The sequence below is a fragment of the Oncorhynchus mykiss genome, chromosome 16 (genome assembly GCF_013265735.2).
Source record: "Oncorhynchus mykiss isolate Arlee chromosome 16, USDA_OmykA_1.1, whole genome shotgun sequence".
In the NCBI taxonomy this organism is placed as follows: Eukaryota; Metazoa; Chordata; class Actinopteri; order Salmoniformes; family Salmonidae; genus Oncorhynchus; species Oncorhynchus mykiss.
Window position 1 is genome coordinate 66,902,122 of NC_048580.1, and position 27,645 is coordinate 66,929,766.

The window sequence follows — 27,645 nt, forward strand, 5'->3', positions numbered from 1 at the left end:
CACTGACCCTGTCTAACCATCAACTACTGACACTGTCCAACCATCAACTACTGACACTGTCTAACCATCAACGGTAGACAACTGACACCATCAAACCATCAACGATAGACAACAGACACTGTCTAACCATCAACGATAGACAACAGACACTGTCTTACCATCAATAGATGACAGACACTGTTTAACCATCAACTACTGACACTGTCTAACCATCAACGATAGACGACAGACACTGTCAAACCATCAACGACAGACGACTGACACTGTCTAACCATCAATGATAGACAACTGAAACTGTCGAACCATGAACTACTGACACTGTCTAACCATCAACGATAGACAACTGACACCGTCAAACCATCAACAATAGACAACTGACCCTGTCTAACCATCAACGACAGACTCTGTCTAACCATCAACTACTGACTCTGTCTAACTATCAACTACTGACACTGTCTAAACATCAACAATAGACGACAGTCACTGTCTAACCATCAACGATAGACAACAGACACTGTCTAACCATCAACAATAGACGACAGACACTGTCTAACCATCAATAGATGACAGACACTGTTTAACCATCAACTACTGACACTGTCTAACCATCAATAGACGACAGACACTGTCTAACCATCAACAATAGACGACAGACACTGTCTAACCATCATCAATAGATGACAGACACTGTCTAACCATCAATAGATGACAGACACTGTTTAACCATCAACTACTGACACTGTCTAACCATCAACAATAGCTGACAGACACCGTCTAACCATCAACAATAGACGACAGACACTGTCTAACCCTCAATAGACGACGGACACTGTCTAACCATCAACAATAGACGACAGACACTGTCTAACCATCATCAATAGATGACAGACACTGTCTAACCATCAATAGATGACAGACACTGTTTAACCATCAACTACTGACACTGTCTAACCATCAACAATAGCTGACAGACACCGTCTAACCATCAACAATAGACGACAGACACTGTCTAACCCTCAATAGACGACGGACACTGTCTAACCATCAACAATAGACGACAGACACTGTCTAACCCTCAATAGACGACGGACACTGTCTAACCATCAATAGACGACAGACACTGTTTAACCATCAATAGATGACAGACACTGTTTAACCATCAACTACTGACACTGTCTAACCATCAACAATAGCTGACAGACACCGTCTAACCATCAACAATAGACGACAGACACTGTCTAACCATCAACAATAGACGACAGACACTGTCTAACCATCAACAATAGACGACAGACACTGTTTAACCATCAACTACTGACACTATCTAACCATCAATAGACGATAGACACTGTCTAACCATCAACAATAGACGACAGACACTGTCTAACCATCAACAATAGATGACAGACACTGTCTAACCATCAACAATAGACGACAGACACTGTCTAACCATCAACAATAGACGACAGACACTGTCTAACCATCAACAATAGACGACAGACACTGTCTAACCATCAACAATAGACGACAGACACTGTCTAACCATCAACAATAGACGACAGACACCGTCTAACCATCATCAATAGACGACAGACACTGTCTAACCATCAACAATAGACGACAGACACTGTCTAACCATCATCATTAGACGACAGACACTGTCTAACCATCATCAATAGACGACAGACACTGTCTAACCATCAATAGACGACAGACACTGTCTAACCATCATCAATAGACGACAGACACTGTCTAACCATCAACAATAGACGACAGACACTGTCTAACCATCAACAATAGACGACAGACACTGTCTAACCATCAACAATAGACGACAGACACTGTCTAACCATCATCAATAGACGACAGGCACTGTCTAACCATCAATAGACGACAGACACTGTCTAACCATCAATAGATGACAGACACTGTTTAACCATCAACTACTGACACTGTCTAACCATCAACTACTGACCCTGTCCTACCATCAACAATAGATGACAGACACTGTCTAACCATCAATAGACGACAGACACTGTCTAACCATCAATAGATGACAGACACTGTTTAACCATCAACTAGTGACACTGTCTAACCATCAACTACTGACCCTGTCTAACCATCAACAATAGCTGACAGACACCGTCTAACCATAAACAATAGACGACAGACACTGTCTAACCATCAACTACAGACAGTCTAACCATCAACGATAGACGACAGACACTGTCTAACCATCAACAATAGCTGACAGACACCGTCTAACCATAAACAATAGACAACAGACACTGTCTAACCATCAACAATAGCTGACAGACACCGTCTAACCATAAACAATAGACAACAGACACTGTCTAACCATCAACTACAGATAGTCTAACCATCAACGATAGACGACAGACACTGTCTAACCATCAATACACGACAGACACTGTCTAACCATCAACGATAGACACTGTCTAACCATCAACTACTGACACTGTCTAACCATCATCAATAGACGACAGACACTGTCTAACCATCAATAGACGACAGACACTGTTTAACCATCAACTACTGACACTGTCTAACCATCAACGATAGACACTGTCTAACCATCATCAATAGACGACAGACACTGTCTAACCATCAACAATAGACGACAGACACTGTCTAACCATCAACAATAGATGACAGACACTGTCTAACCATCAATAGACGACAGACACTGTCTAACCATCAATAGACGACAGACACTGTCTAACCATCAACAATAGCTGACAGACACTGTCTAACCATCAACTACAGACAGTCTAACCATCAACGATAGACGACAGACACTGTCTAACCATCAATAGACGACAGACACTGTCTAACCATCAACGATAGACACTGTCTAACCATCAATAGACGACAGACACTGTCTAACCATCAATAGACGACAGACACTGTCTAACCATCAACGATAGACGACAGACACTGTCTAACCATCAACTACAGACAGTCTAACCATCAACGATAGACGACAGACACTGTCTAACCATCAATAGACGACAGACACTGTCTAACCATCAACGATAGACGACAGACACTGTCTAACCATCAACAATAGACGACAGACACTGTCTAACCCTCAATAGACGACGGACACTGTCTAACCATCAACAATAGACGACAGACACTGTTTAACCATCAACTACTGACACTGTCTAACCATCAATAGACGACAGACACTGTCTAACCATCAACAATAGACGACAGACACTGTCTAACCATCAACAATAGACGACAGACACTGTCTAACCATCAACAATAGACGACAGACACTGTCTAATCATCAACAATAGACGACAGACACTGTCTAACCATCAACAATAGACGACAGACACTGTCTAACCATCAACAATAGACGACAGACACTGTCTAACCATCAACAATAGACGACAGACACTGTCTAACCATCATCAATAGACGACAGACACTGTCTAACCATCAACAATAGACGACAGACACTGTCTAACCATCATCATTAGACGACAGACACTGTCTAACCATCATCAATAGACGACAGGCACTGTCTAACCATCAATAGACGACAGACACTGTCTAACCATCAATAGATGACAGACACTGTTTAACCATCAACTACTGACACTGTCTAACCATCAATAGACGACAGACACTGTCTAACCATCAACTACTGACCCTGTCTAACCATCAACAATAGATGACAGACACTGTCTAACCATCAATAGACGACAGACACTGTCTAACCATCAATAGATGACAGACACTGTTTAACCATCAACTACTGACACTGTCTAACCATCAACTACTGACCCTGTCTAACCATCAACAATAGCTGACAGACACCGTCTAACCATCAACGATAGACGACAGACACTGTCTAACCATCAACAATAGCTGACAGACACCGTCTAACCATAAACAATAGACAACAGACACTGTCTAACCATCAACAATAGCTGACAGACACCGTCTAACCATAAACAATAGACAACAGACACTGTCTAACCATCAACTACAGATAGTCTAACCATCAACGATAGACGACAGACACTGTCTAACCATCAATACACGACAGACACTGTCTAACCATCAACGATAGACACTGTCTAACCATCAACTACTGACACTGTCTAACCATCATCAATAGACGACAGACACTGTCTAACCATCAATAGACGACAGACACTGTTTAACCATCAACTACTGACACTGTCTAACCATCAACGATAGACACTGTCTAACCATCATCAATAGACGACAGACACTGTCTAACCATCAACAATAGACGACAGACACTGTCTAACCATCAACAATAGATGACAGACACTGTCTAACCATCAATAGACGACAGACACTGTCTAACCATCAATAGACGACAGACACTGTCTAACCATCAACAATAGCTGACAGACACTGTCTAACCATCAACTACAGACAGTCTAACCATCAACGATAGACGACAGACACTGTCTAACCATCAATAGACGACAGACACTGTCTAACCATCAACGATAGACACTGTCTAACCATCAATAGACGACAGACACTGTCTAACCATCAATAGACGACAGACACTGTCTAACCATCAACGATAGACGACAGACACTGTCTAACCATCAACTACAGACAGTCTAACCATCAACGATAGACGACAGACACTGTCTAACCATCAATAGACGACAGACACTGTCTAACCATCAACGATAGACGACAGACACTGTCTAACCATCAACAATAGACGACAGACACTGTCTAACCCTCAATAGACGACGGACACTGTCTAACCATCAACAATAGACGACAGACACTGTTTAACCATCAACTACTGACACTGTCTAACCATCAATAGACGACAGACACTGTCTAACCATCAACAATAGACGACAGACACTGTCTAACCATCAACAATAGACGACAGACACTGTCTAACCATCAACAATAGACGACAGACACTGTCTAATCATCAACAATAGACGACAGACACTGTCTAACCATCAACAATAGACGACAGACACTGTCTAACCATCAACAATAGACGACAGACACTGTCTAACCATCAACAATAGACGACAGACACTGTCTAACCATCATCAATAGACGACAGACACTGTCTAACCATCAACAATAGACGACAGACACTGTCTAACCATCATCATTAGACGACAGACACTGTCTAACCATCATCAATAGACGACAGGCACTGTCTAACCATCAATAGACGACAGACACTGTCTAACCATCAATAGATGACAGACACTGTTTAACCATCAACTACTGACACTGTCTAACCATCAATAGACGACAGACACTGTCTAACCATCAACTACTGACCCTGTCTAACCATCAACAATAGATGACAGACACTGTCTAACCATCAATAGACGACAGACACTGTCTAACCATCAATAGATGACAGACACTGTTTAACCATCAACTACTGACACTGTCTAACCATCAACTACTGACCCTGTCTAACCATCAACAATAGCTGACAGACACCGTCTAACCATCAACGATAGACGACAGACACTGTCTAACCATCAACAATAGCTGACAGACACCGTCTAACCATAAACAATAGACAACAGACACTGTCTAACCATCAACAATAGCTGACAGACACCGTCTAACCATAAACAATAGACAACAGACACTGTCTAACCATCAACTACAGACAGTCTAACCATCAACGATAGACGACAGACACTGTCTAACCATCAATAGACGACAGACACTGTCTAACCATCAACGATAGACACTGTCTAACCATCAACTACTGACACTGTCTAACCATCATCAATAGACGACAGACACTGTCTAACCATCAATAGACGACAGACACTGTTTAACCATCAACTACTGACACTGTCTAACCATCAACGATAGACACTGTCTAACCATCATCAATAGACGACAGACACTGTCTAACCATCAACAATAGACGACAGACACTGTCTAACCATCAACAATAGATGACAGACACTGTCTAACCATCAATAGACGACAGACACTGTCTAACCATCAATAGACGACAGACACTGTCTAACCATCAACAATAGCTGACAGACACTGTCTAACCATCAACTACAGACAGTCTAACCATCAACGATAGACGACAGACACTGTCTAACCATCAATAGACGACAGACACTGTCTAACCATCAACGATAGACACTGTCTAACCATCAATAGACGACAGACACTGTCTAACCATCAATAGACGACAGACACTGTCTAACCATCAACGATAGACGACAGACACTGTCTAACCATCAACTACAGACAGTCTAACCATCAACGATAGACGACAGACACTGTCTAACCATCAATAGACGACAGACACTGTCTAACCATCAACGATAGACGACAGACACTGTCTAACCATCAATAGCTGACAGACACTGTCTAACCATCAATAGCTGACAGACACTGTCTAACCATCAACGATAGACACTGTCTAACCATCAACGATAAGCAGCACAGGCTGAGGTCAGACTCTCAACACATTGGAGGACGACAGAATAACAGCCGATTTTCCTTCAACCCTCGTTCCACTCTCATTCTGACCCTGTCTGCATTCCCCTCACCCCGTCACCACCTCCACCCCTCCGCTCTGAAGCCTTTTGCATTCTGAACAGCGTGAGGAACCTGTACTTTGTCCTATACTAATCATATCCTTCCCCCCGGAGGTTCAAATCCCCTTTGGAGGGTCTCAGCAGTCTGCTCATACTCACTCCTATGCTACACTGCACTGTATAATCTCTGACAGCAGAATGCTGAGCTGCTGCCTCCCTGTTGGTGGGGGGAATAACAAAAAGCATTTCAGAGGCAAGCCACATATACACCTGGAAAATAATACCAAAGCATTTTTAATCCGGCAGGCTGGCTATACGTTGGCCATGTTAATACGATGTTTTGAGTCAGTGTACACTGAGATTTGCAACGCCTGCTCCAGACATATAATACACATTTTTATATTTGACATTTTAGTCATTTAGTAGACTCTCTTATCCACAGTGATTTACAGTTAGCACATTCATCTTAACCACATATCACAGGCATAGAAAGTACATTTTTTCCGCAATAAAAGTAGCTATCAGTAGAGTCAGTACACCTAACTTATGGAAAGGGAATGTTAAGGCCTGCTTTAATAAGAGAGCTATGAGTATCGCCGGCTGTAAGGCTGCATGGTACAGTGCTGTCTTCCACTGCAGGAGGACGAGATCTGCTGTAGATAATATGTGTAGATCAGCATGTCTTGCTGAGATATGCAATATGCTGCATCGGGGGTAAAAACTCCATCAATTCACTTTGGTCTAATTTCAGTGAAGCCTGAGAAACACAGAACAGCCAAAACCTGAACCACTAATGAAGGGAGTTTCCTTCCTAACATCATTGCTTGGAAGTGGACTCAGTAGCCTATTGGACTGCTGTATGCGGAAACTGGTGTTAACGTTGGCTAGTTGGAGCTTGTTTCTGAGTGACAAAATGTGTAGATCTGACTGGGTTTCTACCAAATGTGAATGCCTTTGGAGAATCAGGTAAATAATGAAGACAGGAAGGGGAGAACTGGGAGGTGTTCCTGGGGAGACATGAAAAAGATTCAAAAGGTATGCCAGAGATTTCATAATGTCTTATAAAAAAAAAATAGCCGTTGTTCTGAAATGCCTAAAATGCCAGGGGGTGATTTGGTAAAAGTGTATAATCAGTCAGACCCTAGTTTCAGAGCTAACGTCCTTCCCATTCACAGGTGGTCATTATTCCAGGAGATGGGAAGCAGCTCTTACGGCTGGGTTGCTAAAGAATTGTTTTGAGAAGAAAATGGGTGCCAACGTAGCAGGGTTGGGGCGAGTGAGCGCTGTCCGCCAGCAAACACCAGAGAGGGAAACAATTCAAGGGCTAAATGGTCCCACAGGGCCTTTGTGAAAAGAGGAAATCTGGCATAGGCTTCAGGCAGACCGCTCTGGCAAGGTAGGCCTCTGCTAGGTTGCTATGGCAACTGGCGAGCCCTGCATGGATTATGTTGCCCTGCTTCCTTACACTAGAGAATTCATTGTTGTGTATGCATTCTGTCAGCCGACAAGGACATGTTATTCTCTGACATAAACACCCATTCATTTAGCTGCAAACAAATTATTTTTAGCATGTTTGGATGTGATGAAGAGTGAAGTTGCCAGACCGCCGATATGTCTTTGCTTTTTCTGTGTTAACGTCTTCATCTTAAACTGTGAGGCGTCATGCTAATTTAAAAACAATGGCAATATACACAATATTCAGAATGATACTCCATGTCATACACTCCTCCTCCATGTTGAGAAAAAAAAACTCTCACACCCACGCCATCGACTCAGTGCTGAAGTGCAAATGTGCACATATGCCAGTAAAACGGCGTTGCTCCACAAACAGAACAGAAGAAAGACGAGACCTTGGCATGGAGCTCCGTGCTGAAGCTGAAGCCAGCGAGAGGCTCTGAGCAAGGGGCTCTGACTGATCCTCGGAGAGATGCAGTCCCATTGTTCTGCCTCAGCAAAGCTGTGGTCTGGATGTCTGCCTGGACCTGCGCTACCCTATCCTGCCCTGCCTGGCCCTAGCCTGCCTGGCCCCTACCCTGCCTGGACCCTACGCTGCCTGGCCCCTACCCTACCCTGCCTGGCCCTAGCCTGCCTGCCCCCTACCCTGCCTGGACCCTACGCTGCCTGACCCCTACCCTGCCCTACCTGGCCCTACCCTGCCTGGACCCTAACCTGCCCGGCCCCTACCCTGCCCTACCTGGCCCTACCCTACCTGGCCCTACCCTGCCTGGACCCTACCCTACCTGGCCCTACCCTGCCTGTCCCCTACCCGGCCTGGACCCTAACCTGCCCTTCCTGGCCCTACCCTGCCTGGACCCTACCCTGCCCTACCTGGCCCTACCCTACCTGGCCCTACCCTGCCTGGACCCTACCCTACCTGGCCCTACCCTGCCTGGCCCCTACCCTGCCCTACCCGTCCCTACCCTACCTGGCCCTACCCTGCCTGGCCCCTACCCTACCTGGCCCTACCCTACCTGGCCCTACCCTACCTGGCCCTACCCTGCCCGCCCCCTACCCTGCCTGGACCCTACGCTGCCTGACCCCTACCCTGCCCTACCTGGCCCCTACCCTACCTGGCTCCTACCCTGCCCTACCTGGCCCTACCCTGCCTGGACCCTACCCTGCCCTACCCTACCTGGCCCTACCCTACCTGGCCCTACCCTGCCCGCCCCCTACCCTGCCTGGACCCTACGCTGCCTGACCCCTACCCTGCCCTACCTGGCCCCTACCCTACCTGGCTCCTACCCTGCCCTACCTGGCCCTACCCTGCCTGGACCCTACCCTGCCCTACCCTACCTGGCCCTACCCTGCCCTACCTGGTCCCTACCCTACCTGGCCCTACCCTGCCTGGACCCTACCCTACCTGGCCCTACCCTGCCCTACCTGGTCCCTACCCTGCCTGGCCCTACCCTACCTGGCCCTACCCTGCCCTACCTGGTCCCTACCCTGCACGAGCCTGCTGCTGCTACTGTTACAGACCTGTGCCTTCTCAAATCATATTAGCTAGCAACATCTGGCCAGCCTGTCCTAGATGTTATCTGGTCCTGTGTCCAGTGGTCGTATGATGGATAACATGGAAAGTAGAAGAGGACATAGCAGTGTCACTAGCAGTGGTGGAAAAAGTACCCAATTGTCATATTTGAGTAAAAGTAAAGATACCCTAATAGAAAATGAAAAAAGTGAAAATCCTTACTTGAGTAAAAGTCAAAGTATTTGGTTTTAAATAAACTTAAGTATCAAAAGTAAATGTTATTGCTAAAATATACTTAAGTATCAAAAGTTTAAATGAAAGTATAAATCATTTCGAATTCCTTATATTAAGAAAACCAGACTGCACCCTTAGTTAAATGTATTTTTACTGATAGCCAGGGGCACGCTCCAACACTCCAACATGTTTTTAGTGATGATTCCAAGATGGTGTAGCAGTCTAAATAGACGTTTTTTTTGCTCGTATACATTTTAATCTATCTACGAACTAAATATACCTTCCTGCAACCCGCCTCACCCAATGTGGTACGGATCTGCAATTTTTATTCCTTATAACTGGAACCTCTGTCAGGAGCTAGCCAGCTAACTAGCTACTAGTCTTTGTTAGCCACGGCTAGCGGTCTTCACTTTTAGCTCGGACACCGCCAGCTTTTGCTCGGACAATACATGCCAGTCTTCACAGCGCGATATCAACACAGAGCATATCGGACTGCTTCTCTCTACCACATCACCGGATTCCTGCCGCTCTGGATTATTATTACCGGGTCATTGCAGCTAGCTAGCTGCAACCAAATGGCTACTGTCAGCTAACATCTCTGTCCGAAGCAAGCACCAATTAGCCTGAGCTAGGCCCATATACCATCTAATTCTAGGGCTACAATACCTCTTTTGCCAATTGGCCTGGACCCTTCATTGTCGACACGAGCCCCGCCGATCCATCACGACTGGTCTGTTGACGTAATCGCACGATGTGGTCTCAACAGGCTGTTCCATTGCGAGGTCCCCCAAGACCCATCTTCTTACCCCGGCCCGCTAGCTTTCTAAATGCTGTGTCTTCTGCTCGCCTAGCGTAGTACTGACTACTGAACGGCTACTTGACTCACTGACTATGGCTGTTCTTTGGATCCTATGGTCACTCGGCTAAACAGCTGATGCCCCCTGGACTATTTCAATAACACGGTACCTCATTTTGTTTATCTGTCGGCCCCAGCCTCGAACTCAGGTCCCGTATGTAACTAACTGACCCGCTCTGCCCATTCATCGCCATTTACCCGTTGTTGTCTTAGCACTCCCATTCAACACCTGTGACTGCTTTATGCCTCTCTTTAATGTCAATATGGCTTGTCTACTGCTGTCTCGGCTAGTTCTTATTGTTTTATTTCACTGTAGAGCCCCCAGTCCCACTCACCTTGCCTTAGATAGCTCTTTTGTCCCACCACCGACACACGCAGAGACCTCACCTGGCTTAACCGGTGCCACCAGAGATGAAACCTCTCTCACCGTCACTCAACGCCTAGGTTTACCTCCACTGTACTCACATCCTACCATACCCTTGTCTGTACATTATGCCCTGAATCTATTCTACCATACCCTTGTCTGTACATTATGCCCTGAATCTATTCTACCACACCCAGAAATCTGCTCCTTTTATTCTCTGTTCCCAACGCACTATAGCCTTTTAGCCGCACCCTTATCCTACTCCTCCTCTGTTCCTCTGGTGATGTAGAGGTTAACCCAGGCCCTGTAGTCCCCAGTATCACACCTATTCCCCAGCCGCTGTCATTTGTTGACTTCTGTAACCGTAAAAGCCTTGGTTTGTTAACATCAGAAACCTCTTCTCTAAATTGGTTTTATTCCCTGCCTTAGCACACTCCGCCAACCCTGATGTTCTAAGCCAATGCTGGCTTAGGAAGGCCACCAAAAATTCAGAAAAGATAGAACTGCCAAAGGGGGCAGAGTCGCAATATACTGCAGAGATCTGTCATGATATCCAGGTCTGTACCCAAACAGTTCGAGCTTCTACTTTTAAAAAGCCACCTTTCCAGAAATAAGTCTCTCACTGAAGCCGCTTGGTATAGACCCTCCCAGCCCCCAGCTGTGCCCTGGACACCATATGTGAATTGATTGCCCCCCATTTATCTTCAGAGTTCGTACTGCTAGGTGACCTAAACTGGGATATTCTTAACACCCTGGGCGTCCTACAATCTAAGGTAGATGCCATCAATCTCACACAAATTATCAAGGAACCTACCAGGTACAACCCCAAATCCGTAAACATAGGCACCCTCATAGATATCATCCTGACCAACTAAAAACACCTCTGCTGTCTTCAACCAGGGTCTCAGTGATCACTGCCTCATTGCCTGCATCAGTAATGGGTCTGCGGTCAAACAACCACCCCTCATCACTGTCAAACGCTCCCTAAAACACTTTAGCGAGCAGACCTTTCTAATCGACCTGGCCCGGGTATCCTGGAAGGATATTGACTCACCCTGTCAGTAGAGGATGCCTGGTTATTCTTTAAAAGTGCTTTCCTCACCATCTTAAATAAGCATGCCCCATTCAAAAAATGTAGAACTAAGAACAGATATAGCCCTTGGTTCACTCCAGACTTGACTGCCCTTGACCAGCACAAAAACATTATGTGGAGTACTGCATTAGCATCGAATAGCCCCCGCGATATGCAACTTTTCAGGGAAGTTAGGAACAAATATACACAGTCAGTTAGGAAAGCAAAGGCTAGCTTTTTCAAACAAAAATTTGCATCCTGTAGCACAAATTGTAAAAAGTTTTGGGACACTGTAAAGTCCATGGAGAATAAGAGCACCTCCTCCCAGCTGCCCGCTGCACTGAGGCTAGGAAACACTGTCACCACTGATAAATCCACGATAATCGATCATTTCAATAAGCATTCTCCTTCACCCAAAATTTCAATAAGCTTTTCCTTCACCCAAATCCAGGTAGCTGATGTTCTGAAAGAGGAGCAAAATCTGGACCCCTACAAATCAGCAGGGCTAGACAATCTGGACCCTCTCTTTATAAAATTATCAGCCGCAATTGTTGCAACCCCTGTTACTAGCCTGTTCAACCTCTCTTTCGTATTGTCTGAGATCCCTAAAGATTGGAAAGCTGCCGCGGTCATCCCCCTCTTCAAAGGGGGAGACACTCTAGACCCAAACTGTTATAGACCTATATCCATCCTGCCCTGCCTTTCTATCCATCCTGCCCTGTCTTCGAAAGCCAAGCTAACAAACAGATCACCAACCACTTCAAATCCCACCGTACCTTCTCCGCTATGCAATCTGGTTTCCGAGCTGGTCATGGGTATTTTTTATTTAAGTACTTTACACCACTGATCACTAGACGTGTACACTGCATGATTACCATTTCTCATTAGGTTTGTTGTCCCCAGTACCTTCCATTTCTCTGTCCCTTCTTCCTGTCCATTTCTCTGTCCCTTCTACCTGTCCATTTCTATGTCCCTTCTACCTGTCCATTTCTCTGTCCCTTCTACCTGTCCATTTCTATGTCCCTGCTACCTGTCCATTTCTATGTCCCCAGTACCTGTCCATTTCTCTGTCCCTTCTTCCTGTCCATTTCTCTGTCCCTTTTACCTGTCCATTTCTCTGTCCCTTCTACCTGTCCATTTCTATGTCCCTTCTACCTGTCCATTTCTATGTCCCCAGTACCTGTCCATTTCTCTGTCCCTTCTACCTGTCCATTTCTCTGTCCCTTCTTCCTGTCCATTTCTCTGTCTCGTGTACCTGTCCATTTCTCTGTCCCTTCTTCCTGTCCATTTCTCTGTCCCTTCTTCCTGTCCATTTCTCTGTCCCTTCTTCCTGTCCATTTCTCTGTCTCGTGTACCTGTCCATTTCTCTGTCTCGTGTACCTGTCCATTTCTCTGTCCCTTCTTCCTGTCCATTTCTCTGTCCCTTCTTCCTGTTCATTTCTCTGTCCCTTCTTCCTGTCCATTTCTCTGTCTCGTGTACTTGTCCATTTCTCTGTCCCTTCTTCCTGTCCATGTCTCTGTACCGGTTTCTGAAATTAATTGAAAAATATTGACAATAAACATGACTTTATGCCATCTATTTTCATAGCATCATTTAAACAACTTGACAAGGAGCAAACGCATGACTACATCCACGTTCCAAACATAGGGCACCTGTTATCTGTCAAGCCTCTCTTCTACACTGAGGTGGCTACACAGCCCGGTAGAACTCATCAAAGAATTTCAAGTGACGGACAGAACCAATCAATATGTTACTTCACTGAAAGCTCCTCTGTGTTTCCTCTCGTCCTCAGAGAGATGAGAGATCATGGTAGATAGATACTTACGACTGGAGCACGCTGCAGTTGTAGTAGATGAAGTCAGTGGTGATGAATTTGTGCCCTGTCTCCTTGGACTTCAGGGAAAGCTTTAGCACTCTCTTGTCCCCTGGAATAAAGAGAAGACCCACAGTAAACCAGACAGCCTAGAGGCTCTGAAATCATTATCAGTCCCATTCCAGGTGCTATACCCCAGAAAAATAATGTTCTTCTGTCTAATTCAATAATGTAGATGTTGATAAAAATGTCTGATTGCTCCTGTCTTTTATCTACCATTTCCATTAGCAAGAGAAGTGCACTTACAGTCCAAAACAGAACCCTACAAACAGGCCACATCTCTGCTGCTAGTCCAATTATACCTGTAGGCTTGACTTCAAGATAATTGGCAAAACATTTCCAGTGGACTTTCAATAACTGCTACTAATGGAACAAAAAATGAGCTACTGCACTTTTCAGGTTCCCATCCATCAGTCCATCCGGTAAGAGCATTCAGTTGTTTTTCATAATTTTTTGAAAACACATTAAGGCCCATGTTCACATGGCTCCGAACAACTAAAACCTGGTGTACTTCAGACACATTGCAGCTGTCGTCACCACTAGTTGACATAAAACAACCCACAAAGCTGTATGGAACGATAGAGCTAATTTCACACATAGTGATAAATATGATCATCAGAAAATAAAAACATATTATCACTCAATAGCTAGCACATTGTTTTATAACATTTGAATATGTACTAGATTTATATTAGTCTCTGATAGAAGCCTTACCGTATCCCTGTGTGAGGGAGGGGACATCTCTGAGGGAGGGGGACATACAGAGGACCTGCCCCTTGGCCAATACCTCCCCTGGGCTCTCTGTCAGCTCCTCAAACACACATGTCACCCCGGCTGACAGGCTGGGCACGTTGACCACTCTCACACTCAGCTGGAGGGAGGAGAGGGGGGAAAGGTGAGAGAGAGAAAGAGGGAGGGTGAGATAGAGAGAGAGGGGGGAGAGAGAGAGAGAGGGGGGGAGAGAGGGAGGGAGATAAAGGGAGAGCGAGAGGGAGGGAGAGAGAGCGAGAAAGGGAGGGAGGGAGAGAGAGAGAGGGAGGAAGAGAAAGGGAGAGAGGGAGGGAGAGAGAGGCAGTATATTATTTGACAGTTGGAGTCATCCCTCTGCGTATCCTAAACCAGAAATCTGCAATGACAGGTTAATAATAAGCCAGCTCCATATTGGTCATGTTGTGATTAGCTAGCATCGTGTTGTGATTAGCTAGCTTTGTGTTGTGATTAGTTAGCATCATGTTGTAATTAGCTAGCATCGTGTTGTGATTAGCTAGCTTCGTGTTGTGATTAGTTAGCATCGTGTTGTGATTAGCTAGCTTCGTGTTGTGATTAGCTTATGTCATGTTGTGATTAGCTAGCATAGTGTAGTGATTAGCGAGCATCGTGTTGTGATTAGCGGGTTTCGTGTTGTGATTAGCAAGTGTCGTGATTAGCTAGTGTCATGTTGTGATTAAATAGCATTGTGTTGTGATTAGCTAGTGTCATGTTGTAATTAAATAGCATCATGTTGTGATTAGCTAGTGTCATGTTGTGATTAAATAGCATCGTGTTGTGATTAGCTAGTGTCATGTTGTGATTAAATAGCATTGTGTTGTGATTAAATAGCGTTGTGATTAGCTAGTGTCATGTTGTGATTAAATAGCACTCGTGTTGTGATTAGCTAGTGTCATGTTGTGATTAAATAGCATCGTGTTGTGATTAGCTAGTGTCCTGTTGTGATTAAATAGCATTGTGTTGTGATTAAATAATGTTGTGATTAGCTAGTGTCATGTTGTGATTAAATAGCATTGTGTTGTGATTAAATAGTGTTGTGATTAGCTAGCACCATGCAGTGATAAGCTACCGTCGTGTTTTTCTCTGGTGTGAACACAGCCTGTAATTACCTGAGTGGACGTAGAGGTCACAGATATGTTGTTAGGTGTGACACTAATGTCCACACAGTGATCTAGCTCTGTGTTGAAATGCTGCGGCTCGACCCACTTCTCACAGGCCTCCTGTCTGGAACACCTGGGAGGAAACACAATGAGGCCAGGGGTCAATAATGATCACAATATTACATGCTGTTCTACTTAAATGTCAGCTCAGCTCAGTACACAGCTGTACTGGGTAACATTCAGCTCAGTACACAGCCGTATTACTGGGTAACATTCAGCTCAGTACAGTACACAGTCGTATTACTGGGTAACATTCAGCTCAGTACAGTACACAGCTGTATTACTGGGTAACATTCAGCTCAATACAGTACACAGCCGTATTACTGGGTAACATTCAGCTCAGTACACAGCCGTATTACTGGGTAACATTCAGCTCAGTACACAGCCGTATTACTGGGTAACATTCAGCTCAGTACACAGCCGTATTACTGGGTAACATTCAGCTCAGTACACAGCCGTATTACTGGGTAACATTCAGCTCAGTACACAGCCGTATTACTGGATAACATTCAGCTCAGTACACAGCCGTATTACTGGGTAACATTCAGCTCAGTACAGTACACAGCCGTATTACTGGGTAACATTCAGCTCAGTACACAGCCGTATTACTGGGTAACATTCAGCTCAATACACAGCCGTATTACTGGGTAACATTCAGCTCAGTACACAGCCGTATTACTGGGTAACATTCAGCTCAGTACAGTACACAGTCGTATTACTGGGTAACATTCAGCTCAATACACAGCCGTATTACTGGGTAACATTCAGCTCAGTACACAGTCGTATTACTGGGTAACATTCAGCTCAATACACAGCCGTATTACTGGGTAACATTCAGCTCAGTACACAGCCGTATTACTGGGTAACATTCAGCTCAGTACACAGTCGTATTACTGGGTAACATTCAGCTCAGTACAGCACACAGCCATATTACTGGGTAACATTCAGCTCAATACACAGCCGTATTACTGGGTAACATTCAGCTCAGTACACAGCCGTATTACTGGGTAACATTCAGCTCAGTACACAGCCATATTACTGGGTAACATTCAGCTCAGTACACAGTCGTATTACTGGGTAACATTCAGCTCAGTACACAGCCGTATTACTGGGTAACATTCAGCTCAATACACAGCCGTATTACTGGGTAACATTCAGCTCAGTACACAGTCGTATTACTGGGTAACATTCAGCTCAGTACACAGTCGTATTACTGGGTAACATTCAGCTCAGTACACAGTCGTATTACTGGGTAACATTCAGCTCAGTACACAGCCGTATTACTGGGTAACATTCAGCTCAATACACAGCCGTATTACTGGGTAACATTCAGCTCAGTACACAGCCGTATTACTGGGTAACATTCAGCTCAGTACAATACACAGCCGTATTACTGGGTAACATTCAGCTCAGTACACAGTCGTATTACTGGGTAACATTCAGCTCAGTACACAGTCGTATTACTGGGTAACATTCAGCTCAGTACAGTACACAGCCGTATTACTGGGTAACATTCAGCTCAGTACACAGTCGTATTACTGGGTAAAATTCAGCTCAGTACACAGTCGTATTACTGGGTAACATTCAGCTCAGTACAGTACACAGTCGTATTACTGGGTAACATTCAGCTCAGTACACAGCCGTATTACTGGGTAACATTCAGCTCAGTACAGTACACAGCCGTATTACTGGGTAACATTCAGCTCAGTACAGTACACAGTCGTATTACTGGGTAACATTCAGCTCAGTACACAGCCGTATTACTGGGTAACATTCAGCTCAGTACACAGTCGTATTACTGGGTAACATTCAGCTCAATACACAGCCGTATTACTGGGTAACATTCAGCTCAGTACACAGCCGTATTACTGGGTAACATTCAGCTCAGTACACAGCCGTATTACTGGGTAACATTCAGCTCAGTACACAGTCGTATTACTGGGTAACATTCAGCTCAGTACACAGTCGTATTACTGGGTAACATTCAGCTCAGTACACAGCCGTATTATTGGGTAACATTCAGCTCAGTACACAGTCGTATTACTGGGTAACATTCAGCTCAGTACACAGTCGTATTACTGGGTAACATTCAGCTCAGTACAGTACACAGTCGTATTACTGGGTAACATTCAGCTCAGTACACAGTCGTATTACTGGGTAACATTCAGCTCAGTACACAGCCGTATTACTGGGTAACATTCAGCTCAGTACACAGTCGTATTACTGGGTAACATTCAGCTCAGTACACAGTCGTATTACTGGGTAACATTCAGCTCAGTACAGTACACAGCCGTATTACTGGGTAACATTCAGCTCAGTACACAGTCGTATTACTGGGTAACATTCAGCTCAGTACACAGTCGTATTACTGGGTAACATTCAGCTCAGTACAGTACACAGTCGTATTACTGGGTAACATTCAGCTCAGTACAGTACACAGTCGTATTACTGGGTAACATTCAGCTCAGTACACAGCCGTATTACTGAGTAACATTCAGCTCAGTACAGTACACAGCCGTATTACTGGGTAACATTCAGCTCAGTACAGTACACAGTCGTATTACTGGGTAACATTCAGCTCAGTACACAGCCGTATTACTGGGTAACATTCAGCTCAATACACAGTCGTATTACTGGGTAACATTCAGCTCAGTACACAGCCGTATTACTGGGTAACATTCAGCTCAGTACAGTACACAGTCGTATTACTGGGTAACATTCAGCTCAGTACAGTACACAGCCGTATTACTGGGTAACATTCAGCTCAGTACACAGTCGTATTACTGGGTAACATTCAGCTCAGTACACAGTCGTATTACTGGGTAACATTCAGCTCAATACACAGCCGTATTACTGGGTAACATTCAGCTCAGTACAGTACACAGCCGTATTACTGGGTAACATTCAGCTCAGTACACAGTCGTATTACTGGGTAACATTCAGCTCAGTACACAGCCGTATTACTGGGTAACATTCAGCTCAGTACAGTACACAGTCGTATTACTGGGTAACATTCAGCTCTGTACAGTACACAGTCGTATTACTGGGTAACATTCAGCTCAGTACACAGTCGTATTACTGGGTGACATTCAGCTCAATACACAGTCGTATTACTGGGTAACATTCAGCTCAGTACACAGTCGTATTACTGGGTAACATTCAGCTCAGTACAGTACACAGTCGTATTACTGGGTAACATTCAGCTCAGTACACAGCCGTATTACTGGGTAACATTCAGCTCAGTACAGTACACAGCCGTATTACTGGGTAACATTCAGCTCAGTACACAGTCGTATTACTGGGTAACATTCAGCTCAATACACAGCCGTATTACTGGGTAACATTCAGCTCAGTACAGTACACAGCCGTATTACTGGGTAACATTCAGCTCAGTACACAGTCGTATTACTGGGTAACATTCAGCTCAGTACACAGCCGTATTACTGGGTAACATTCAGCTCAGTACAGTACACAGTCGTATTACTGGGTAACATTCAGCTCAGTACAGTACACAGTCGTATTACTGGGTAACATTCAGCTCAGTACACAGTCGTATTACTGGGTGACATTCAGCTCAATACACAGTCGTATTACTGGGTAACATTCAGCTCAGTACACAGTCGTATTACTGGGTAACATTCAGCTCAGTACAGTACACAGTCGTATTACTGGGTAACATTCAGCTCAGTACACAGCCGTATTACTGGGTAACATTCAGCTCAGTACACAGTCGTATTACTGGGTAACATTCAGCTCAGTACACAGTCGTATTACTGGGTAACATTCAGCTCAATACACAGCCGTATTACTGGGTAACATTCAGCTCAGTACACAGTCGTATTACTGGGTAACATTCAGCTCAATACAGTACACAGTCGTATTACTGGGTAACATTCAGCTCAGTACAGTACACAGTCGTATTACTGGGTAACATTCAGCTCAGTACAGTACACAGTCGTATTACTGGGTAACATTCAGCTCAATACACAGTCGTATTACTGGGTAACATTCAGCTCAGTACACAGTCGTATTACTGGGTAACATTCAGCTCAGTACAGTACACAGCCGTATTACTGGGTAACATTCAGCTCAGTACAGTACACAGTCGTATTACTGGGTAACATTCAGCTCAGTACACAGTCGTATTACTGGGTAACATTCAGCTCAGTACACAGCCGTATTACTGGGTAACATTCAGCTCAGTACACAGCCGTATTACTGGGTAACATTCAGCTCAATACACAGTCGTATTACTGGGTAACATTCAGCTCAGTACACAGTCGTATTACTGGGTAACATTCAGCTCAGTACACAGCCGTATTACTGGGTAACATTCAGCTCAGTACACAGCCGTATTACTGGGTAACATTCAGCTCAGTACACAGCCGTATTACTGGGTAACATTCAGCTCAGTACACAGTCGTATTACTGGGTAACATTCAGCTCAGTACACAGCCGTATTACTGGGTAACATTCAGCTCAATACACAGTCGTATTACTGGGTAACAATCTGCTCAGTACACAGTCGTATTACTGGGTAACATTCAGCTCAGTACACAGTCGTATTACTGGGTAACATTCAGCTCAGTACACAGCCGTATTACTGGGTAACATTCAGCTCAGTACAGTACACAGTCGTATTACTGGGTAACATTCAGCTCAGTACACAGCCGTATTACTGGGTAACAATTCATGCACTCCATTGTCCAACAGAGCCCTGAGAATCTGGGACAAATTCATAACTTCAGGAATAAGCTTTAGGTGTAACAAATGACTGAGTTGGCCTCAAAGAGCAGGTTGGGTATGAGCAGAAGCACACAAATGATACCAGTGTATATCATGAACACACATTTAGGAAAATATGTGAAAATATTTTGAAAACATTTGAAAATGTCAGAATAATAGAAGAGAGAATGATTTATTTCAGCTTTTATTTCTTTCATCACATTCCCAGTGGGTCAGAAGTGTACATTCACTCAATAAGTATTTGGTAGCATTGCCTTTACATTGTTTAACTTGGGTCAAACGTTTTGAGTAGCCTTCCACAAGCTTCCCACAATAAGTTGGGTGAATTTTGGCCCTTACCTCCTGACAGAGCTGGTGTAACTGAGTCAGGTTTGTAGGCCTCCTTACTCGCACACGCTTTTTCAGTTCAGCCCACACATTTTTTAAAGGATTGAGGTCAGGGCTTTGTGATGGCCACTCCAATACCTTGACTTTGTTGTCCTGAAGCCATTTTGCCTCAACTTTGGAAGTATGCTTGGGGTCATTGTCCAATTGGAAGACCCATTTGCGACCAAGCTTTAACCAGTTATGCATTAGGGGGCGCTCTTTTAATTTTTGGATAAAAAAACGTTCCCGTTTTAAACAAGATATTTTGTCACGAAAAGATGCTCGACCCTGCATATAATTGACAGCGTTGGAAAGAAAACACTCTTGACGTTTCCAAAACTGCAAAGATATTGTCTGTGAGTATCACAGAACTAATGCTACAGGCGAAACCAAGATGAAATTTCATACAGGAAGTACCCCAGATTTTGAATGCGCTGTGTTCCAATGTCTCCTTATATGGCTGTGAATGCGCCAGGAATGAGCCTACACTTTCTGTCGTTTCCCCAAGGTGTCTGCAGCATTGTGACGTATTTGTAGGCATCTCATTGGAAGATTGACCATAAGAAACTACCTTTACTAGGTGCCCGCATGGTGTCCTCCGTCAAAATGATTGCGTAGTCTCCAGCTGCGTGCATTTTTCCATTTGGTTCAGAGGAGAAACCAAACTGCCAGGAATGATTTATCATCGAATAGATATGTGAAAAACACCTTGAGGATTGATTCTAAACAACGTTTGCCATGTGTCTGTCGATATTATGTTAATTTGGAAAAAAGTTTGGCGTTGTAATGACTGCATTTTCAGGTTTTTTTCTTAGCCAAACGTGATGAACAAAACGGAGCGATTTCTCCTACACAAATAATATTTTTGGAAAAACATAACATTTGCTATCTAACTGAGAGTCTCCTCATTGAAAACATCAAGGTAAATTATTTTATTTTAATGCTTTTCTTGTTTTTGTGAAAATGTTGCCTGCTGAATGCTAGGCTTAATGCTATGCTAGCTATCAATACTCTTACACAAATGCTTGTGTAGCTATGGTTGAAAATAATATTTTGAAAATCTGAGATGACAGTGTTGTTAACAAAAGGCTAAGCTTGTGAGCCAATATATTTATTTCATTTCATTTGCGATTTTCATGAATAGTTAACGTTGCGTTATGCTAATGAGCTTGAGGCTATGATTACGCTCCTGGATACGGGATTGCTCGAACTAGAGGTTAACTATCTGACTGATGTCTTGAGATGTTGCTTCAATGAATCCCCATAATTTTCCTCCCTCACGATGACATCTATTTTGTGAAGTGCACCTGTCACTCCTGCAGCAAAGCACCCCCACAACATGATGCTGCCCCCCCTGTGCGTCACGGTTGGGATGGTGTTCCTCGGCTTGCAAGCTTCCCCCCTTTTCCTCCAAACATAAGGATGGTCATTTTGGCCAAACAGTTCTATTTTTGTTTCATCAGACCAGAGGATATTTCTCCAGAAAGTACAATCTTTGTCCCAGTGTGCAGTTGCAAACCGTAGTCTCGCTTTTTTTATGGCGGTTTTGGAGCAGTATGTTCTTCCTTGCTGAGCGGCCTTTCAGGATTTTCTGAGGTCTTGGCTGATTTCTTTTGATTTTCCAATGATGTCAAGCAAAGAGGCACTGAGTTTGAAGGTAGGTCTTGAAATACATCCACAGGTACACCTTCAATTGACTCAAATTAGGTCAATTAGCCATGACATCATTTTCTGGAATTTTCCAAGCTGTTTAAAGGCACAGTCAACTCAGTGTATGTAAACTTCTGACCCACTGGATTTGTGATACAGTGAATTATAAGTGAAATAATCTGTCTGTAAACAATTGTTGGAAAAATGACTTGTGTAATGCACAAAGTAGATGTCCTAACCGACTTGCCAAAACTATAGCTTGTTAACAAGAAATTTGTGGAGTGGTTGAACAATGAGTTTTAATGACTCCAACCTAAGTGTACGTAAACTTCCAACTGTATATAATAATAATATATGCCGTTTAGCAGACGATTTTTGTCACGTCTGCTTCCGCTCTGATTGTTTTTTTTGTCCTTATTTTCTTGTATGCTGACGCTATTCCTGTCTTGTTTCATGTCTGTTATTTATGAAAAGTTTTACTCCCCATACCGGTTTCGTCTCTCAAGCGTCATTCCATGTGACAGATCTAATCCAAAGCGATTTACAGTCATCCATACATTTTACCTACGGGTGGCTGCGGGAATCGAACCCACATGCCATGCTCTACCAACTGAGCCATACAGGACCACATGGATTATTGGAAACAATTGTTTCATATATTCCTATTGAAGCCAGAACATCTCAGGTTAATGCCACATAGCAGCCATTCTCTCTCTCATTGCGGTTTTATTTTAACCTGTCTGCGAGTAAGGCTAGTTTCCAGAATTGCTGCCTGTCTGACGTGCCCAAAGTAAACTGCGTGTTACTCAGGCCCAGAAGCTAGGATATGTATATAATTGGTAGAATTGGATAGAAAACACGCTGAAGTTTATAAAACTGTTAAAATAATGTCTGTGAGTATAACATAATCGATATAGCAGGCGAAAACCCGAGGATAATCCACCCGGGAATATTTTTTTGGAGCTCAGAATGACTTGCAATGCAATGCTATTGAAAGATCTAATTTCCGCCTCCCAGATTGCAGTTCCTATGGCTTCCAGTAGATGTCAACTGTCTTTATTCAAGGTTTTAGGCTTGTTTTTTTGAAAAATGAAGATGTATTTGTAGTCGTTCCAAGTTGAGTGCCGGGGCAAAAGTAGTCTTTTGAGTGCGTGAATGTGGGCGCGCTCTTTGTTCTTTTCCTTTGCTATTGACCATAGTAATCTCCGTCTGAAATATTATAATTTATTTAGATATTAGACAACCTGAGGGCTAATAAAAAACATTGTTTGACACGTTTGGACGAACTTTGCTGGCTGGTAAATTTTTGGAATCCTCTATATGCATGTTGAAGGACTGGATTATTGAATTCAATGGCGACAACTAAATGGCGTTTTTGGGATATAAAGGACTTTATCGAACAAAACAACCATTTATTATTTAGCTGGGACCCTTTTGATTGCAAACAGAGGAAGATATTCAAAAGTAAGTGATTTATTTTATCGCTATTTGTTATTTCGTGACGCCTGTGCTGGTTTGAAAAATATGCTAATATAAGGTGCGGTCCTCAGACAATCGAATGCTATGCTTTCGCCGTAAAGCCTTTTTGAAATCTGACAATGCAGTTCGATTACCAAGGTTCTATGCTAAAGAATCATGTATGACACTTGAATTTGAATTTGGCGCCCTCCGATTTCACCGGATGTTGTCGAATTTGATCCCGTTAGCGGGATCTCCGCTCGAAGTGGTTTTAAACCTGCTATTTTCTGCTGTGGAAGAAAATGTCCTACTTTTCTCCAAACAGATTCTAAGGAGCAGCCTGATATGAAAACATTTATAACAGCAACACATTTGTTAAACATGGCGTTAATGTCAGTGTAGTTGTTAAAGGGGCGATCTGCATTTCGCTACATTCATTTATTAACTTATAAACTAATTATATAAACCCATTGAATCTTGAAGAATATAAATTGCAAATGCCTCATGAGCTTAGTTCAACTGTCGTACCCCATCAGAACCCAAAATATAAGCTTGTTTTACTCCAATGATTGTAAACAATGTAAATGTAAACAAGCACTCTAGAGACTCAAATATATCATTTTGATATCATGGATGGTCAGTCCTTTCATCAATAGCTCTGTTTATGAACTTGAGAATGGTTGTATTTCTCCAGCCCCATCCCTCAGCTTTTTAGTGAAACAGTGGCAGGGGGAAAAACGTATTTATTGTTTTGACTGCTAATTGCCGCTTTAAAGGAAAATTCCACCCCCAAAACTATCTTCTGGTTTCAATTCAATAGTCATACAGACTGTATTTCTGTATTTTGAAAGTTATATATCTTTATGACTTGATTGAAAGTTACGTATCTTGAAAACTTGATTGCTGACATCCAAAACATTTTGGGACTATATCAAAAATGGACGAATGATACAAATACCAAAAGATAGCTTTTGGATGGAGTTTTCCTTTAAGCTTGACAGCTGCACTGAAAGTGGCTGTGGATTATCACCAATAAAAACTCCTGCTTATGCACCAACCAATAAGCCACTGGATATTACTGCACACGACTAGGGATCATCTCACATTGAGACAGACAGAGCAAAGCAGAGTATCAGATAGAACAGGGTCGAGGATGACAGCACCACTTCCCTACAATCTCCATTAACAACATCACCAAAAACTATTATATCAAATACTAGAAAGTGATGAAAATGTAATTTAAGGAAAAATAAACATCAATGGAAAAAATACTGGCAAGAAAAACAAGCCTGAAATGTATCACATGCCTACTTATATTATACAAGCCATTAAATGTGAGAAAGCAGAAGCAGTGAAGTAGAAATGGTGATTTGAAGGTTACCATTCAACTTAAGCGTGTGATAATTGAATTTGGATCGTCTGTGGAAGGAAAGTTCTTTTATTTTCCTTTAGAGGAACCACTTCTAAAAGAATTAAGAAGCCGCTGAAGTTCCAGGGCTGTTTTTCACCCAAGACGCAACACACCATTAATGATTTGTTTACTTCTAATTAAAGCCATATGTCTGGGGACAGAATGGGGGTAGGCTTAATTAAAAATGCAGGGCCTAGCACCAGACAAGACTGTTCTCTGTACAGTAAGTGGAACTGTGGTGTCTCCTCACAAGCCACCAACCATTCAGATCACTGGGATTCTTTCTGTTGCTTTGTCATATCTTCTCCTTCAGTTCCCAGAAATTAGATTTCATTCAATTACACTGCAGGCCTCTTCCTAGTGGAATGGCAGATATGTGATTTATGGTGAAACGTTGTCCCCCTGGGGTGAAGGCTCTCTCTCTCTCTCTCCCTCTCTCTCTCTCTCTCTCCCTCCCTCCTCTCTCTCCCCCTCTCTCTCTCTCTCTCTCCCTCTCTCTCTCAGCCCCACCATGACACCATGAGAAAGCCAGGGGATCAAGGACCTGCATTAGTGAGGTTCATCTTCTGTTCTCTGTGGGGACAAAATGGACTCACCACATCTTCAATTAGCAGGTGATGAGGCCTCTGTAATATATGATCAAGTGAAATAGGGCTATAAACTGTCAGAGGAGAATGTAGCGAGGTGCTAGAGGCCCGAGGAACGTGGGTGAGAAACGGGAGATTGGGCGGTCACATTAACCCTAAGAGAAAGGGTTAATGTGAGCATATCACGCTGAGCATATCACTTCATTTCAACTAGCGTTCTTTTTTTGAAACTTTTTTTTTCTCAGTTCAAATTGAGTCATTCCTTACGGCAATTCACCATTTCAGGTTTCACAAATTCTATTACCCTGCCCTTATTCCGTATCCTCAAAGTCAAATGAATCCAAGGATATATGCTCACACGATAGTCTAAATCACATTATGCTTAGAGCTCCCTGTTGATTCTGACTCTAAAAGGCAGAGATTCACCTTGTTCAAATCATTCATTGGACAAAGCAGAAGACAAAAGCCTTTCATAACACATGTAAATGATCTAATGATAATGGCATTACATAATTCAAATGGGAGTGTTGGGGTTAACTGGGAAGCACTGGGACACAGAGACAGGATCAAGGATCAATTGAGCACATTAATTGATATTGGGGAGGGTGGGGCCGTAACTGCCTCTAAGGGTCTGGGTTAATTATCTAGTTGACTTTGATTAGTGAGAAAGGCGACACAAGAGACGATCAAGTCTGCTGAAGGGGTGAAACCATATTGACAGGACAGTCACTTATCGCCAGCTTTTTTACTGTCCTTTTTACTATAACCTTCAACCATGTTAATCTGAAACACCGTCCCTCAAAGACATGTTCAGAATGTGCATTTGGGTTCTGCAAATGCCGGATTAAAGAAAGACATTTGTCAAGACAGCAAACACTGCAAATGAGAGTTTCATGTAATAAAAGTTGCTCTAATTAAAAGAATACGCTGACAATCCCAGTTATATTTAAATGAAGGCAGAGGTTTCATCGTTTATAGAACATTAATGAAGTATCTTGAGTAAGGGGTGTTTCCACAAGATAAATGCCACGAGACACTCTAACCAAGGGCCCCCTCAACAGATACAGTAGCAGACAAATACACAAAATAAGTCTGATTTGAATCACACAGCAAGTCCATCTTCCAGTTTCCTGTTGTTGCCATGGACACAGACCATTTCCCAGGGTGCACTTAGTTTTTTCCCCCTCCTCTACTACCCTGGCTCCACTAACATGATGGCTAGAGGCTAAAGAGCCCCGGGGGAAAAGCAGACAAAGCCCAGACAACAACAGGTAAAAGAAAGGAAGCAGGTCAAAGCTAGTCTCCCAATCCAGAGTGTGTTTGGCTTTTATTTGTATTTTTTAAGAGCCATCCCTCATGGCAACCCATCTCCCCAAGGGAAGGGGAGCTCTGGCAACACAGATTAAGAATTAAGATTTAACAACCCCGCCAAATTTCCCTGAATCTTTTTTTCGGAGCATCACTCCCATATGTGTCAAGACAGTAACACGACAAGCGATAAGTGCTTTGATAAATGTAGATATTACAGATGAGAGGAGCACATGGTG

The 27,645-nt window shown here is 43.5% G+C and overlaps 1 protein-coding gene across 2 annotated transcripts in view; it reads right to left on the reverse strand.

Annotated features, from left to right (window-relative positions):
- The window catches only part of LOC110492586 (plexin A3), a 189,828-nt gene that overhangs the window by 79,788 nt on the left and 82,395 nt on the right, over window positions 1-27,645 (reverse strand). For both annotated transcript variants that reach the window (XM_036947590.1, XM_036947589.1), the window contains exons 6-8: window positions 15,830-15,953; window positions 14,667-14,823; window positions 13,905-14,004 (exon numbers count right to left, since the gene is read on the reverse strand). In XM_036947590.1, the coding sequence (XP_036803485.1) occupies window positions 13,905-14,004; window positions 14,667-14,823; window positions 15,830-15,953 (381 nt within the window). The remainder of the gene's footprint in view (window positions 1-13,904; window positions 14,005-14,666; window positions 14,824-15,829; window positions 15,954-27,645) is intronic.